General features: G+C 35.5%; 2 protein-coding genes across 5 annotated transcripts in view; one reads left to right on the top strand and one right to left on the bottom strand.

The window, feature by feature from the left end:
- The window catches only part of LOC145680741 (FAST kinase domain-containing protein 5, mitochondrial-like), a 50979-nt gene extending 44016 nt beyond the window's left edge, over nt 1-6963 (top strand). The window contains exons 5-6 of the mRNA XM_081751702.1: nt 4231-4454; nt 6761-6963. Coding sequence (XP_081607828.1) covers nt 4231-4454; nt 6761-6865 — 329 coding nt within the window. The 3' untranslated portion in view covers nt 6866-6963. The remainder of the gene's footprint in view (nt 1-4230; nt 4455-6760) is intronic.
- Nucleotides 6964-15404: 8441 nt separating this feature from the next.
- LOC145680739 (mitochondrial ornithine transporter 1-like) overlaps nt 15405-18846 on the bottom strand; it is a 102436-nt gene continuing 98994 nt past the window's right edge. For all 4 annotated transcript variants that reach the window (XM_081751700.1, XM_081751701.1, XM_081751699.1 and 1 more), the window contains exon 7: nt 15405-18332. In XM_081751700.1, coding sequence (XP_081607826.1) covers nt 18208-18332 — 125 coding nt within the window. In that variant the 3' untranslated portion in view covers nt 15405-18207. The remainder of the gene's footprint in view (nt 18333-18846) is intronic.

Raw genomic sequence — 18846 nt, 5'->3', positions numbered from 1 at the left:
GCTTAACATCCTTACGTAATATCGAGGTTATCAAGAAGAAGACTTTCGCCTAAAGTTACATCCGAACCGCTACTTTGTTTACGCATTAAAGAAGGGTTGTGGTTCAACCGAGAATTGAACATGGGACACCTTGATGAAAAGGAAATAAAACTAATGCAGATTGTTTGATGTGTGGAAACGTTACCATGAAGTTCACACGATTCACATTTTTCGTTCTTTTTATTTTATTTTATTATTATTATTTTTTTTTGGTTTAAACCAGTTGTTTATTAAAAAAAAAAAAAAACAGCTGGTGTAAACCAGCCAACCCTAAAAGTAAATACTTCTTTAAAGAAAATACACAAATAACTAGCAAAATTCTATGTAATATTTTTACTTCAAAATATTCCATACCCTCTTTTGGAACAAAATAAAATTACAATAAAACATAAGAGAAATACTTAGATTTACATAATACACTTAAAGGCTGCACATCTAGAGCTTTTGGTTCTGTATATTCTTGAAATTATATAGTTTTGTATAACCGCCATCACGGTTTACTCAGTCCTCAAGTTTTCTGAACTTTAACAAAAAGGATTCAACATATGAAAGGTGTGAAGCAAGAACATGGTAACCCACAACTTTACTATTTTAAGAAATTAGAGATTTTCTGGTGCACAATCCATTTTGAAAGTCGGAAAACTGATTTTTCACATAAGACTATACATGAAGGATTAAACGAAGCGGTATGCGTTGCCGTCTATCTGCTGCATAACTCAGCAATTGAAAATTTGTTAGTTACCATGTTCTTGGCTCACACCCTTCATATCAGGGTTAGCAAAAACCATTGTCTTTATTGAAAAAAAAAAAAAAAACAGGTTTTTTTGGTTTAAATAATTTACTCTATGTATTTATATTAGATATGGACAGACATTTGCTTGTTTCGCCTTGGTGCTATTATGCAACAACAAGGTTATGCTGGAAGGGGTCACACAAGGTGAAGCGGAATCCAAACCGTTTCTCCGCTTACATCCAAAAGAAATTGTCCATTTGGACACAAAACCGGGACTAATTGATCACAAATGCTATTGCCAACTCACTCACGAAGTATTCTTAATAAAAATACGTTGTACTGATTTTTACATAGGCCTAATTGTTAATATAATTGTCAAGAGTCATTTCAGAAGGACAAAAAGATAAACAGTTACACAAGTAAAAACCTTATACAGAATTATATACTAATCGGGAAACTCCCGCCTTAGCCATTGGGAAAATCCTGCTATTACTTTAAATGTATTTGTATGTAAAATTTTAGTCAATGTATCATAATCACTACACTAAAACTGAGGTATTAAATTACAAACTTGGTTTAAACCAGCCAATTCTGCTTCATATCATTACCGAACTCTCCCCACTCCACCACCACCAAAAAAAGGACTACGGAATATATTTAAGTTAAGATAAATACAACTGCACAACAAACATGACTAAGTGGAGCTTTTGCGCTTCTATCGGGAAGTTCGGGATTCAACCCAGCATTCGACCATTCTGACACAGCTTTTCTTCATTCCATCTGTGAAGTAGAAATAGTGTGTGTACTATGAGTTGGCCGACTTCCTTTCTTATTGTTTTTAAATCGTTATTATTACTAATTACCAGCAGTGACGGTTTTGCGAAGGTTAGAGGGGCGGTCTTTCGGACTGAAGCCTGTTCCCCAAAATTACGAAATGTCTAAAACAAAGGAAATATCCATTAATTATGCCTTTACTCATAAACTTTAAGCTCCCGTCAAATAAAAATTACGAATGATTAGAAAAACTAAACATTAGTAAGAAAAACCTCTCCCGAAATACTCTTCTAAATCCGCCACTGATTCTCAGTATAAAATGATCTTCAAGGTTGTATTCGGAAGGTTATCGCTAAATATATAAACGAAACGAAATATTATGCCTGTACTCAAGCTTCAAGCTCCTCCCAAATAAAATTAGGACATTTTAGAAAACGAAACAATCAGAGAAACCCCTCCCAAAGTACTTTTCTCAATACGCTACTGATTATTTGTATAAATTAGTATTCAAGATTGTATCCGGAAAATTGTTGCTAAATCATTGCACAACTACAGTATAACAGAAATGTGGAAGTACGGTTTGACGGACATATTTAAAAACGTATGCTTTTACGGATATATAGAAAAAACGTAAGTTTAACTTTTGTGCTAGAAGCTAGAGTACTAAGCTCTTAGAAATAAAACACGGATAACAAATTAAAATGATCTAGAGAAGAAAACAATGTCGATAACTCAAAAGTTGTTAAAATAAAGTTAAAAGCCTCTAAAATTGCCCTCAAATACTATATTCTTCATGTTAGCTTTAATTCGTAAAATATGTGCTCCATCCATCTTGATGGTGAATTTCAGAGCGAAATATCGCATTTAGGTCATGGAATGCTTATCTAACTATAGAATATACTATAAGAAAGCTATTTAGATAGAAAAATCATGAAAATGAAAAAAGCCAAAATTTCCAAAATTCTCGTTTTTTTTCCCAAAAAAGCCGGCTTTTTATGTGAAAAAAAACATCGATTCAAAAAAGCCGGCTTTTTTGCATCTCTAATGGTAATCGCTTTTCCAAAAGCTTAAGATACAAGTTTTCAAGCACAAAATTTAAATTGTTTTTAAAATAGATATGTTGATATAATTCGCATTCGCAAGTTTTTCATCCAATGTAGGCGGTTGAGTTCGTAGTTCGCATTCGGTTTCACTGAAGGCGCAGCCGCCCGCTCCTTACTCATGACGGTTTTCCGGCGACTAACTGCTTCTGCAGGCAAAAGAGGAAATGTGTTAAAAAAAAAAAAAAAAAAAAAAAAAAAAAAAACGCATTAGGATCACCTACATACGTGCATCAAGCCACCTACATTTGTTTAGCTAAATAAAAGTTAAAACCGAATACTTTTTGAACAAATCTCATGTATCTCAGGATTCGTTCTCCATACTTCTTGTCTTTAAGGACCATAAATTTTCCTTTCAGATATCCGTAGATTTTCGTCGTGTATTTTATTAAGGTTCAGCAGTCACTTCCGTATATCGTTTATATCCATATATCGTTTATATATATATATATATATATATATATATATATAAACGATATATGGAAGTGACTGCTGAACCTTATATATATACCTACTTACCTACCTACCTACCTTTATAGTTTGGTTTGCAGTAGTTTTTAAAGTTCGTAGGAACCTTATTCTCGTTGACAGTCTGTGTCTTATATTTTGTGTATTATTAAGTATAGTTCCTAAAGCTCTGAGGTCTAACCGATTTGCGTTCTGTATGTCTGGTGATGTAATAATCCTATGAGCTTGAATACTATTTCTTTACATTTTTTTTTATATCATTTCATCATCTTTTGTATTTGTCTCTATGGATCTATTGGACAGTCATAGAATACAAGTTTTGTTATGTATAAAAATAAAATCAATTGTATAAGTTTGATTTTCTTGAGTATCCAAGTCGTAAATACTCAACTATTAATCTATGAAGTCGCAAATAAAAAATTATTGGGTGACGCTGTAAAATGTAAAGGAGATAAATTATTATTATTATTTTTATAATGTTACTAATGTCTATTCTTAAACGCCATCTGAAAAATCATCCACCATACGATTTTGCTTCAGGTATAGTTATCAGATTATCATTAATAGTTACTTAATTACTCTTCTTTTACCTTGCTGTGTCGAGGTTGTGATTAATAATTTAATATTAACTAGCAGCGTTCACCCCGCTTCGCTGGGGTCACCCCGGAACGCAATAAACTTTGTTACTTAGATAATTTTTACTTTTTCGCTTTCAAGTGATATGATAAAAACCATAGAAGATTGCAGTAAATGTTAACATTATATCGCCTGTCATTTATGTTAACCCGCCGAGTGACACGGTCATGTGGGTTGCATATAAATACGGTTAGATTTAGCTATGATGAGCTAACAAAGGATTTCTACGTTATGGACACTTGAATGGTCAATTATCTCAAGACACTGGTAATTGAAAATTAAAGTGATATGATAAAAACCATCTAGGGTCCAAATCTTAATAACCCCCCAAAAATGAAAGAAATTGGTTCAGCCGTATTAGCGTGATGAGCTAACAAAGGATTTGTACGTTCTCTTTTATATATATAGATTGCTGTATGAATTTTCGTTTACCACTTGCAGTGAATGTGATATTGTTATTTTGTTTGTATGTTATTCCAGATATTGTGTTCTGTATGGGTGACGATAATAAACCAGTAGAACTGCCCCATACTTATCTTAAAATGGGTACCTCGAAAGTGAAATACCCAGTAAAGGAGGTTGGGGAATGGTATTGCGTGGTAATTGGAGCCCAAAATTTGTACATACGCAATTCCGGTCGGCCTGTTGGTAGTACGGTAAAAAAGATGCAGCAGCTTCAAAGGATTGGATATAAAGCTTTTCTAGTGAGTATTGTATATTCTTATTATCAAGTAAGATATGGCTTTTTTTTTTTTTTTAACTTTCTGGAAAATACACAAATACCGTTTTAAATCATGTTTTGAACAAAACATCACTCAAGTGGTGGCTCCCATTATTGATACGCAACTTAAAGGGGATGCACGCTGCGTTGCTACCGGTGACCCGCCATTTATATATCTATCTATTAAAATGCTACAGTACCAATTAAGAGCGACCGAGCTCTAACCTATAACCTTAGCTTTCAAACCTTTGATTTACGGTTATTTGTGATTTCACGTTTATAACAAAGACAAATATTTTTAAAAGAGTGTACTTAAATAAATTACTTAAAGAAATATTTTTCACAAAGTTTATCCTTTTAAATTATTGTTCAAAGACCTTTGCCTTTAATAAGCCTTCTCCGAAATAAATGCAAATGAATTGTGCTGCCATCTTTGGAGCTCTTTTAAATTACGTTTATATGTTTCTGGCCAATCCTTTCGACAATGAGATCTCGGAAACTACAGGCTCTAGAAAGATGACGTTTCCACTGATCGATTGCAAATTTCATGTAGATTGTCCAGTTCTAATTGAATATTTAAAAAAACATGGGCACTATTTCTTTATTACATTTTTACGGGTACATTGGAAGTGTTGAAATTAAAAAAAAAAAAAAAAAAAAAACTAAAGCATCACATCCTAAGCTTTATACATTCCAACACCACACTGTTGTATATATGGGTTGTATACGTCTCAGGCGTTTGTTTCATGGCCAAATAATAATGGAAAAGGAAGGATAACCATTTCTCCAGTCGAAGATGAACCTTTTTTTGGGAGTGTTTTGCCCAATGAACACCATATATAACTGACATTATAATTAATTGTGTATGTAATGTATTTGCTTATTACATACTGCATGCAAGAAGAAAGAAAACACTGGTCATACATGAATTAGAAACTCCAACCGGAAGCAGGCTCAAATCTTGCAAACGGTGCGAGATATTGAGAAAAAATAATCGAAAAAAGTCTCCCCTTTATGATACCCCTTGGTTTTTTTTTTTTTTTTAATCAATACGTCTTTCACTTGTGTCTGTAAAGGGACACGTACAGATGTAATGAATGATAAGGAGATTTATGCTCATATGCGAATGATGTGCTGTGTAGAGAGCGCAGGTTCAGCTAGTATATATATATATATATATATATATATATATATATATATATATATATATATTATAACAACAAAGACAGAATATTCTCCTGACCACGTGATGGTGTACACTGAAAACAGCACGTACACTCATGTCCAAAATTATTGTCGCATATCTTTAACTGTCTTCTTGTAAGAATATAATTTGATAATGATTTTGCAGGTTACTTTTAATACTGATACTATATATATAATCGGGAAATGTATATTTGTGGCAAATTTCATGAGAAAAGAATTATAAATACGATAATGAGTAAAACAAAATGTTGCTAAATGGACAAGAAAGTGTTATTTTCGTTTTATTGTTCTTATTTACTGCTCTTTTGACATGAAATTTACCACACTCATGCCTTTGCCGATTATACACATACTAACATTATAAGAAATACCGGGCGAATTCGTTGTCAAATTATATTCCTACAATAACATCTTTATAGACATACGACAATAATTTTGGACATAAGTGTACATTGCTGTTCAATGACACACACTCCATCCCTGTATACGTTCCCCATCCGAATATATATACCCCAAAGAGGAGCGTTCTTTCTGCAGCATGCTGTACATCTTAATTTGAAAGTTTAAAAAAAAAAAAAGTTACACAAAGTTTTTTTTATTAAAATTATCAAAAATCGCTAACAATATTTCGTACATTCCGCTTGAAACATGTCTATTTGTGAATCCTATTTATTTCTGGTTTAATTCTATTGACTGAAATGGCTACTCTCTGTTTTGAGGTAAACTCGTAACTTAGTTCCCCACAAACACTTTAAATTAAAAAAATAAGAATATATTTTATTACCTAACTTACGTAAATTAAATACCTTAAATTCATACCTAACATCATAAATGATTGTGATAAGTCTTCATATCATTCTGAAACTGTAATCTCCGTATACCATTCTGATGGACATCCTCTGTCCGATCAAGTGTAAGCTGGGATGGTATCTTCAGATATGTACCTGGCTTGGCTTACTTCCTTCTAAATAACTATGATGAGTTATCATAAAGAGCAGGAATTTACGTAAAGAGCAGTGGTACCGTAATATGCCACATCATTGTTATTACTAGTAATAGAATAGTTAAAATTTCTCTTTCCAGATTCCGTGGTTTGAGTGGACAAAAACGCCTGCTGCTGAAAGGCAAGACTATCTTCAACACAAGATTTTTGGTAAAATGTTGTTAGCAGAAAAACTTCAAGTTTGATAATAATAAATAGCATCCATCAGAGGAGGTTAATTTGTAGTTGGTATTTGATTTTTTTTATGAAACAATAAACATTTCAACGTATTTCATTTTGTGCATGTACGGTGTATTATTATTGCCTGCTAGTTGAACTGAACACAGTACCAACAATCTAGTTCTGCCTGTGAATTGTTTTGATTTAGATATTACCTTATAATTCACAATTACCCCGAGTAGCAATCTTACGTAATCTCCAATATGTTTGCAAAATAAATGTACCGTCCTGCAAGCTATTGGAGCAGGTCCATTGCCAGAACGCTTTGACAGGGGGGGGCGTAGTAATTTTTGGGTACGGCTAACTTGAGTTCACCTTACATTTGTAGTTTCTTTATACATAAATGCTATTATTATGAGATACGATTTTCCTTAATGAACTACGTAGAAGCAATACTATTTGAAATACATTAAATAATTACCCACAGTGTAATGTGATTTTAACAGCTTCTGAAAATTGATTACAAAATAAATACGCAATTCTGTCAAGTGAACAAAGTATGCCTGCCTACAAAAGACAAAACTATCAGGAACTTTCATGAATTTAAAAGAAAATCCCCTCCTTTAACGATGCAAAGAATAGTGAAGTCAATAAGGACAGAAATCTGCACAATAACAGAGCGGCCAAATTATATATTGTCGCTTTCTCTCGGAGCAGAAATGTACTCAAATTTTAAATAAGGTTCTTTATTCCGTCTCATACGAAATCGGATATTTCTTTCCTTGCAACGAAATAAGCGATAAGAATTTCTTATTTTTGAACATTGTGTATCTCAATAAACAACTGTAAGTTTCAGGGTACGATGAAGGTGGTTGCATGAGAAGGACTCAGTTCCCTCTCCCCTAGATACGGACCTTAGTACCAATTGTTGTACAGAAGAATTAGTATATTGGGCAAATTTTCTTCCCTTAGATTGAAGTGATAAAACTAATTTTTACCGTTGTGACTCTTCCTACGAGTCACCTCTGATTCTAACCAATTCTATATCTTAGGAAATCTTAAGATATATCGGTGCAGGGACAAAAGTCTGCATCCATTTCCAACAGGATTATTATTACCCACCTGTCGAAGTTTGAGCTTTATGTTGCACTCTGATCGTCAATTGATTCTAAATTTATTGAGTGTTGAACGTGCCAATAGAGATTTCTGGAACACTAATTTACATTGCAATGTTATATATAACTTCTACTAATTTGTGCCGTTTATTTTCGGAAATTCCTTGCCAGACATCAGTGATGATAACTGTTATGTGGCGAGGTACGAGCTATACAAATTCGCAAATGGGGTGAAATACGTTTCTCTGTAAACAAGATAACTTTTTACCCATAACAGCTATGGGACTCAAGTTTGGTATATAGGTACCTCAGGTTGATACCGAGATCCAATAATCGAACCAGCCATCCAGGGTCATTGTCAAGGTCAAAAGGTCAAATTATTGAAAATTTTCTAAAACCTATGATAAGAGACCTACCTATACTTACGTTGACCTTAAAATGGATGTGTAAGCAGATGACGTACACTTACCTGCACAAAGTACAAACACCCATGGGTCACATTGAAGAGTAGGAAAATTATTTTTTCTAGGACATCATTATTTGTGCTTGAAAAGTTTTTTTATTTAGTGCCAAATATTAATAACTATTTACAATAACATAAAGGCAACGGATGATTTTCAAGTTAATTTGATAGCCAGAGAAATAGTTGTACAAAGAAGGAGTTTGATTTTGAAGAGAACAGGAGGTCCAAGTAATAGAGAGGAAAGAAGATTTTGAAACTACACTCATACCTCCTGCTATGGTTTTAATGCGGTTTTGAATCTATCATAGGAACCTCGCCATACTCGTTCCACGAGCGCCTAGTATAGCATATCAAATTTTATCTATGTTATCGGTAATTTGTAGCACTTTCTGTTGTTTTGCTGGGGCTAGTCAATATTTATTTATCAGGGCCTGAAGTATGGAGTGCGAAGTAGAAAAAAACAGTTATCTTCGACACATTCTCCTGTACGACTTCAACAAAGGTTCTGGTGCTGTAGAAGCATCTAGATATATCTATACAGTGTATGGAGAGGACGCTATTGTTGAAAGGATCACCCAGAAATGGTCTTTTGCCAAGTGGAAAGTTCGACCTGAACGATTCCCTATACTCTGGTCGCCCATCTCACTTTGGTGAGAATGATTTGAACGACTTATTCTCTTTGATTCACGTCAGAGCGTCCGAGAATTGGCCAGGGAGATGGGCAGTGCACAGGTAACTGTTGTGTGTCACCTTTAGCCCAAACAAAGGTAACACCACGTCCCAAACAGGATTTCCATCTCAAGAAGCAATGTTGTATATCTTAGGAACATGGAAGAGATTATCCACAGTGACCTCCTACTCCGTAATCGTTTCATAACTGCTGGTGTATATTATGATCAACTCCCAACATTCATGCAGCACTTCAAGGAAAAAGGCCGAATAAACGACACGGCATCGTCATCGACATGGAACAACGTTAGATCACATGCAGCACACATGACAACCTTTGCCATTCAGTGGCTTCAATGGGAGGTTCTTCCTCATCCGCGTATTCCCCAGATAGGGTTCTTACAGATTACTATTCTTTCCAGTCCCTGTCGAATACACTCCATGGCACATGAGTAGCTGCAAAATTTCAGTAATGACGTCTATGCGTCCAAGCCAGAGTTTTTTTTTTTTTTTTCAATAAAGGCATCCAGAAACTGCCTGAAAGTTGGGAACATATTGTGAATATTGTGGAGAGGGGATACATCAGTGTACGTATATATATATATATATATATATATATACACTCACGAACAACTGAATTAAAGATAGCGGCCCTTCTGGGAAATGCTGCTGGGTGCGGCCCGGCAAATATAGTAGAGTAAGGCATGTAACAGCGAGGATATCAGACTTCGTACAGGCTGTATGAGTAAATTGACTCTCAGCGCGTATAATCGCAGTCAAATTGTCAGGGCCTGATGTGTAGGCCACTTCTCTGACCTGTGTAGCCACTGAAATCTCTAAGGGCTCTGCGTACTGTGAGTAGGTGGATTCTTCCAGAACACCGTCTCCTTACGTCAACTGTCATGGTGTCTGACGCGTTAATGACAGGGATCGTTCGGATGGTAAGATTGGACCTTGCTATCTGCTGGCAATACCTAGTTATTTCATAAATACTGTCAGAGGTTTGGAAATGAAACGCAGACACAGCTAATTTAGTCACGTATTGCTACAGATGATCCAATGTGACTTGCTTCAATAGACATGAATAGCACCAATCAGTTCTCAAAATGCCTACCTTGAGATTGGATAGAGGCCCGGAGTCTAGCGGGCCACTCCTCAATGGAATTACAATCAGTATCGATGGAGAAGTGGGGTTATCTTGACCAGGGTGCGCTTCAGGGAGTCCACATTAAGGTGTTCCTTCTTGCAAGCTATTGATTAAAGCAATGACCACAGTATTTAGGAGAGCAGGTTCAGATCCGGTCTGCTAGAGGATCAGTCTGATGTGGAGATAAAGTCTGGTACATTGGACCGTAGCCACTCCTGTGTTGATCATACCTCGTGCGCGGGAGAAGAATCCTGTTGGAGGGTCCACTGTTGACTGAAAAACATGGTGGTACTCAATGATATTAAAATGGGCTCCAACTCTGTGGTTTCGAACACGGTAGCCAATATATTTACCCTTTCTTCACAAAAATGAAGCCGTATTGTGCTCACACCCCCATCACACAATGACTGATGCTACCTTTGCATTCTGGAAATACTTTCAGCAGCTTGCACTGATGATGCCTGCACACGGTCATTTAGAGCATTAAAGAACTGCTCAACTGTAAACAGCTTGTCTTTGGAAAAGGGAATTGTCCTCTGACCATTTCCCGCGTAGCGTTTGAAGAGATGTTTGGCTTCCACTGCTCTCTGCTGGCGTAACGCATCACACAGGAAGTAGTCTGTGCCAAGTCCCAAGTCCTGACTGGACACTTGTGACATGATTGGACTCGAAATGGAGGTCTCTCGGTGTATCACTGAGTAAATCCTGACGGGATTTCGCCGAATCCTTGCAGCTTCATCTTTAAATTTGTGTGTTACCCTTGCTGTGTGGGGTCTGCCACTACGCTGCCGATCACCGTTTCATTGTAACACTGGATGGCGCGGTAGACAAATCATTCACTGATTTGCAGGGGTTTCAAGGTGGCGAAGATCCGTGGTGGTGGCAATGCCCATCTTGTGTAGCGCTATGACTGCAACACGATTGTCGTGGTCACCCCACTCCATCATTACACATTCTCACTGGAATGAACGACTCAGGGACCCGCTTCGCCCAGAATACACAGATGGCAGCACTCACTCATACTCAGCATGGTCAGACAGCAGTCAAAAAACACTGATAATATTTATGAAATAACTAAGTATAATTTCCAGATTATCTTGTTGATTAAAATACATGCCCCATTGAATGTTACCAGATAAATCTTAACACATTTTCTGGATTAATTATATTTTGGAAATCCGGTTCCATTGGTTAGTATCTTCGTGACCCGTTAGCTCATCAGAATCATTTCTTTCGTTCTCCAAAATTTTATTAAGAGCACATCGTGTGTGCAAAATGTCTCTCTCTGAACATTTGTGACACACGTTTCCTTCTGTGGGACATTTATTCTTATCGTGCTTGTTAACATATTTCTTGCAATGATTCCTTTAATTATATATATCTGTGATTTCATTGTGTTAACCCTATAATGACTTAGCATCAATGTTAGCATCCCAATAGCCGAGAGAAAAAAAAAAAAAAAAAACTACCACTTCACTATCATCCTCAATTTTTGAAGTCTTACAATTTGTCCAAAACTTTCAAAGCAAGCTGAATTTTGTCTGTCTCTGTATCAGGAAGTTCAAACGCTGATACTGATGACATATCTACTACTTTATAGAAGTTCGTTCTTTCCGCAACCACGCCAATCTGTAATAGCTGAATTAATCACATATTGCTGCAGAAGGCTACTTGCTTCAATAGTCCTTTACTAAGTTATCCATATAATTGGTAACAATAGTGTACTAAGTATTGTTTCTCACAATTTATTTAACACCAATAAATAATCTACACCTTTGTATAATAAATATACTCAGTCGCTGCTTAGTTATAATCAATATCATCATATAAATACAGTATATAGGCTTAACTCCCCTTTAAAACTCTTGATCATAGAGTTAACGAAAATTAACATTATTTTTTTAAGCATTACTTCAACAATATAATAAACAAAGAATAAACAACTGTTTCCTTTTTCTTACTAGCAAATACTTAACACGATTATTCCCTACAACAGCCAATCTCCCGCCAAATTGCTTTATGGTGTACAAACAGCGTGCGTAGGTTTTCTCAGAGTTCTCCTGTTTCCTCCCATTTTTCATTTCAACTTTATCATCCATCTCATCATCACCGGCTTCCTTAGCTTCGGTGCATAATCGTGGGTCATTAAATTATTTTTTAAAAAAATGTTTAGAAAAATCGAAAATTTTGACCCCCATCGGGTATATTCCCCTTTAAGTCGTCACGAAAGTTAGAGAAATTGAATAAAATTCAAGAGCAGATAAAGAAAAAGCTTTCTTAGTTTCGTCATATAATAGGATTGCAAACTTTTTTATGATAATCAATATCTCATGAATGCTGAATAGCTATTTCATAGTCATATTGTGATTGTTTCATATTTTCATAATCGTTTTTCCGTTATTTTGAAAGCTATGAGAAAACCGAATCTAATATGATATTTTAAGGATTGGGTCAGTATCACTGATTTTCAATTGAAATTAGATTGTATTTTAATGTGCAGATAATTGTCGAGTTTCACAGTGTGAGGCTTCTGGTGAGCAACTGCTGGTTTATTATTTCGGAACTGTGCTGGAGTCTGGAGTCCAGATACGTCTCTTTTCTCTTCCTATATTCGAGACAACTTGGTGGAAGTAAGCTACAGTAATGGTAGAATATTTATGATCATGACATTCATAGTCTGCAAGTGACATAAGCATGGAAATGTATAGTGGGAATAAGGACAACAAAATACTCAACGTGGATGTGGTCAATGACACGAGCGCCAAGTGTGACAATTAGGTTAGATAGTTGTGGGAAAGAATTAGACATATCTTCATTTAGCAGTGAATTAGGAATGACGATCATACCTGCTATCATGTGTGAGGAAGAGAACAATATAACAATTGCGATTCCCAAATTGAATGTATCCTTGTGTTATTTATTTTGTTAATAACTTCATGATGAGTTAACAGATTTGGTTGATTGAGTTTAGTGTCCCGTTTAGCGCCGACGCTATATGAGACGTTGACCTAAAGGTTCACATGGGATCCGAAACACACGAACTCCCACCGGGAATCGAATCCGGGTTTCTGTGCCAAAAGCGTTACGCAAACCATATAGTCACGAGGGAGTTCAAACAGATTTGGGGATACAGTTATCTATAGAGTATAGATAACTACTGAAATTATTACATTCTCTTTAAGAGTAAGCAGTCTGCCACTGTACATAGGGACTTCACAGGCATATGTTCACTATAGAAAATCAAAATAATTAAAGGGGGTCATTTGGTACCAATCTCCGCAAAATTCTGCGTAATGCAAAAAATGTAATAACCACTATACCAAATATTTGCGTTGCGTGGAAACAAACCCTTACGGAATGTGCCCGATGATCAAGTCCATTTGGATGTACGGCATATTTTCTTTAATTTTCACATTCACTTCCAATACATCATATATAGAGCTGAGGAAAAGAATGGTAGATGTTAAATAGATAACATTCCTTGATCATGGTATCTAGTAAAATTCCAAAATGAAAGGGTCTTTCCTAGTAAGATAGTGAAATCGGCCCTTGATCCAAATTGGGTCGCTATTGACCCGAAAGTTTACCCTTGACCTAAAACTACCTGAAAAAAATGTTTGACCCCCCACTCCCTCCCCTTACCGAATTATCGTATCATACATGCTCAAAATTAAATATTTTTTAATTTTGGTGGGGGTGATCGAAAAATTTTAAAAGTTTCACATATTGGAGTTTTTTTTTTTTTTTTTTTTTTCAAAACCATCGATGCGTATTTTCTTTATTTCTTTGCGTGTTGAAAATTTCAAAAAATTGTAGGAAAAAATTTTGGGCGGGACACGTCGCTGATCTTTTGGTTAAAAATTTGTTATAACCTTATGTACAACATATATTTTTTTCGGGGCCTGAAAGTGATGGCAACATTGTCAAAAATAAATAAAACTGAAAACAAACGTGTTTTTTCGGGCTCAAAAAACCTCGCGTCGGCTCAACATATCTATCAGTGCTTGTTTCACTAGCCGCACACAGTGGCGCTATCTACCGCGAGCTGAGTGTAACTTTGTTGTGCAAGAGTCGTTGAAGTGGAAGCACTGCTACGGAGATATACTTGGTGTTTCTATTCCGAAATGAACCCAATCGAAGCAGCCGAAGAACAACAGATGCGGAAGGGTTGCAAAAGAAAGGAAAATTATCAACTTTGGCAAAGGATTGTTTGAAGGGGCCCTCACCTTCAGGGCAATAAAATGGTGGAAAAACTATGCGAAAAACACGTTTGTTTTCAGTTTTATTTATTTTTGACAATGTTGCCATCACTTTCAGGCCCCGAAAAAAATATATGTTGTACCTAAGGGATGACAAATTTTTAACCAAAAAATCAGCGACGTGTCCCTCCAAAATTTTTTCCTATAATTTTTTGAAATTTTCAACACGCAAAAAAAAAAAAAATAATAATAATAATAATAATAATAATAATAATAATAAATAAATAAAAATACGCATCGATGGTTTTGAAAAAATTCCACATTTACATCTAAATAGTATGTACAATATGTGAAACTTTCAAAATTTTTCGATCACCCCCACCAAAATTAAAAAATATTTAATTTTGAGCATGTATGATACGATAATTCGGTAAGGGGAGGGGGTGGGGGTCAAATTTTTTTTAGGTAGTTTTAGGTCATGGGTAACCTTTTGGATCAATAGCGACCCAATTTGGATCAAGGGCCGATTTCACTATCTTATTAGGAAAGACCCTTTCTTGACTTTTTAATAACCTTTTCTTTATCGAACCATAAAATTTCGCGACATTTAAAAAACTAATAACAGTACCTATATTCTTTGACACTTATATTGGTCTTACCTCTACTTTCAAAGGCTGTTCCCTGGAGCTATAAAAACTTGGTGTCTTCTCACATTTGATTAAATTGGTTAGATGCGTAAGTGGTTTTGGCGATGCGATGCGATTTGCATCGCCACTGCCTCAAGGATGCTAGCTGAAGGACAATCTCAAGATCGAAGGTCGAATTTTCATGCATGCGATAGATCCGTGCTTTGCTTGCGATTTGGTAGCGTCTAAAGCTGACCATAGACACTTTTGACGGTGAATTTTGACGTTTTCTGATTTCGTGACCGATAGACGCCCTGCTGATGTGTAGGTTTTAATTCACAGATTGAATAAAACTATTTGTTACTTACTTTTAAAATTTATTCAACTTGATACAGAATAACAGTATTCTTATAACAATCTGGCAGCAACGTATATATTTTTAACAGTTCTTTAATATTTTTAACAGTATTATATCTGTACATTTGTTACAATTTATACAAAGTATTCTACAGTGATTTGGTTTATTGTATCAACACTTCTTAATAAAACCTTTCGGCACTACTAAACACGTACACGTAATATCACAGTTTTTCCTAGATATGTATAAAAATAAACATTTTATTAGAAATCATCTATATACAAAATGTTTCCATAGCCTACTAATTGATATTGGTATTCCATACATATAAACACTCAGACCCAGAGTACATAATAATTATGTTTGATATTGTGCGTAATTCAAATTATAAGTTGCGAATGTTGAAAACCAACAACAATATCTGTCTCAAAGATTATTTTCGCCAAAAAAAAAAAAGTCCAAAAAATGAAGTGAAAAAAAGATACTTCAAATTCTTAAAATGCGAACAGTGCTCATAAGTTTTAGCCTCTAAGAAATCTTGGCTTCCTCGTACCAGACGACTTTAAAGTGGGTGAAGTGAAGCAGTGTCAATTCTGATTTTCGAAACCACAGTTCACTATTTCTTAATTCACGAGTGCCCAAAAATGTAAGTCTTGCTTGGTGTTTGCTCTAGTCGAATTATTGTCAACTTCGCTGTTATTTCTATTGCAACATCAATATTCTTAACAGGTAACTCAAAAAGTAGTGATTATTTCCTCAATATCATTCGAGTTTAACGGGAAAAAATTGGTTCATAGATGATATACAGAAGCACCTACCAACTGATAGATCTTATTGACCCGAACAAAATGAGTGAGTGCAAACCTTCACCCGTACTTTTCTAGAAAATGAAATTTAAAAAAAAAAAAATCTATGTAAACTTAAAAATTAATGCTGTATTACTGTAAGTGTTAATCCATACTTCCAGCAATCAATCATGACCACAATCTACTGAAAGGACAACCCTCGTTTGTACGGAGCCAACTAGAACTCACAATGTGTGGATTCCACGTGGATAAAGCGACAAACCATCCCTTCGGATTTTATCATGACATGAAGCAGAAACCGGGAAGCCGTGTTGCTCCCTTCATAACATTCCTGCACAAAGCCCTTGTGCCAACACAATTGACTTCTGCGCGTTTGGAATGTTAAGACGACTTCTACAATATCGCCTTCAGTGCCTTTGGAAGATCTGCAGCGAGGATGGGATGGAATTCCTATGCTTCAAAGTACTTATAGTTTGCTGCAGTGGAAGTTGTGATGTTAGGTAATAATCCTCAGTGCTGGAGGTCCAATAGAATACCACTGATGGTGGCGATGAGATTTCTTGTAAGGCGAGTGAGTACCCTTCAAAATAGGTTCGATATAAACGGAACAATCTTCTGTAATTGCAATTAAACTGTTCAAAAATACATTGGCACAGAACAAGAACAGTATTTTATTAATTAATTCTTGTAGAATATTTCATTATTATGTTTAACAATGACTATCTATACAAATAATGTATTTTACTTAAATAGATTTAGTCTACTTTCTGCACGAACAACTAGATTCGGTCTTGCGAAGTTGGATAGTTCAGTAACTAACATTTTTTGTAGTACACATCCCATAATAGATATTCTAGGCACGGTGGCTTAGTGATAGAGCGTTCACGTCTGGTGCATGGGATACCTGGTTCGATCCCAGCTCGCGCCAAGTGGGCTTTGTGGTGGACATACACCGTGTTCGTGGGTTTTCTCAGGATTCTCCCATTTCCTTCCACTTTATTCATTCCGCCATTGCATTCATTTCTCATCATCATCGTCTCCTTTAGCATAGCCGGCATTATCGTGGGACGTAAAACTTAAAGATTTTATTTCAAGATAGATATTCTATTGTCATCCGAATTAGTTGATCTACACAATAGTTTCAACAGTTTCACCAAATTTATTTTACAGAAGTATTTAATTCTCAATAAAAGTTACTTTCATCTCTAATGATGCTGCACGGACTTCACACAAACTGGCATTGCTACTGTCCGAAAGGATTTTTTTGACGTTCAGCAGCGAGGCTATATGAGACATAGACCTACAGTTTAACGTGAATCCGAACCACATGCGCTTCCGGCGGGAATCCACACCAAAGGCGCGTACGCTATCCATGTAACCGCGAGAGAGCTCAACTGTTCGAAAGAAAATGATAAGTTCACGCTAAATATAGTAGAAACTATAGTAGCTAACACATTTTCCCATCACTTTCCACTTTTTCACACATTAAAATATGGTTCACGTTTTACTCAACATCACCATATTAACTGGGAAAAGAAGTGAGCCAGCCCTAATGTGTGTTCAGTAGTACTGGTACTAAATATTTTTAGAAAATGCAATCGGAATTCTTGAACCTGATATCTTTAAATTACGACGTGAGAACGTTAATCGTTCATTTGCCATCCCTTTTTCAAACTGCTGCAACCATTCTGAAGCTGACAGTAAATTATATGAAAGGATATGCACTTTGGACTTGATTGTCTCTTTTTAAGGGCTATCACAGTGGAACTTATAGCAAGACAAACCGATCAAATCCTCAGTGAAACGAAGTTTGAAATGTGAATCTACAAGATATTACATTGACACGTCTTTCCAACAGGAACTGTAAAGCATTGCTGTATATTTAACTGTTTAATACTTAAACCGGAAGATTTTGTATTGCTCTAATACGACATTTTTTTAAAATGCATACATTTATATATATTCCTTTTAGAATAAAAGCTCTATCAAACACCTGCCAAAAGGTGATCAAGAAATTTCTTCGTAGCTTCGTATGCTAAGAATAAAGCACCTGAGGCTGGAAATGTTCTTACTAAAGTTGGTCTCAGTCCATTATATAAAGCCATAATGCCTGAAATAAAAAAATAAATAAATAAAAATAAAAACTTATATAGATGTCATTAGGATGAAGTTTAAGGTTAGATTAATCTCTAGTTGTTAAGAAAATTATACATCTGTAGGATTCAGGGTCATCACACACATTTAAAAGTAAGGAGAATGAATTCTAATCCAAGAAATTCTGGGAGAAGTTTCAGAACTATACAACAGGACAAACAGGAATTATCTGGAGAATCAATCTTCCTCTGTGCTTCGGAACTCTCTCGTGATATATTTTTGAAGAGTATAATAATTAAAAAAAAAAAAAAAAGTGTTCTACTTGTAGCAATTATTACACTACATAAACTCCAATCTGTTATCATATCTCTATATACATGGGTGAGTTAAGTCTTGCAATATTTTCACATCACAAACAGCAGGCGCGTATATACACTGTAATTGATCGTAAGTACAAGGTCAAACTGGCCCACGAGGTAGTGTGGCAATCGGACTATTTAAGACAGAGGTTGCCACTCCATCAGTATATT

The sequence above is a fragment of the Thermobia domestica genome, chromosome 3 (genome assembly GCF_964235325.1).
Source record: "Thermobia domestica chromosome 3, izTheDome1.hap1.1, whole genome shotgun sequence".
NCBI classification, from domain to species: Eukaryota; Metazoa; Arthropoda; class Insecta; order Zygentoma; family Lepismatidae; genus Thermobia; species Thermobia domestica.
Note: the sequence above shows the minus strand (reverse complement) of the source record. Positions and strands in the feature narration are given on the sequence as shown.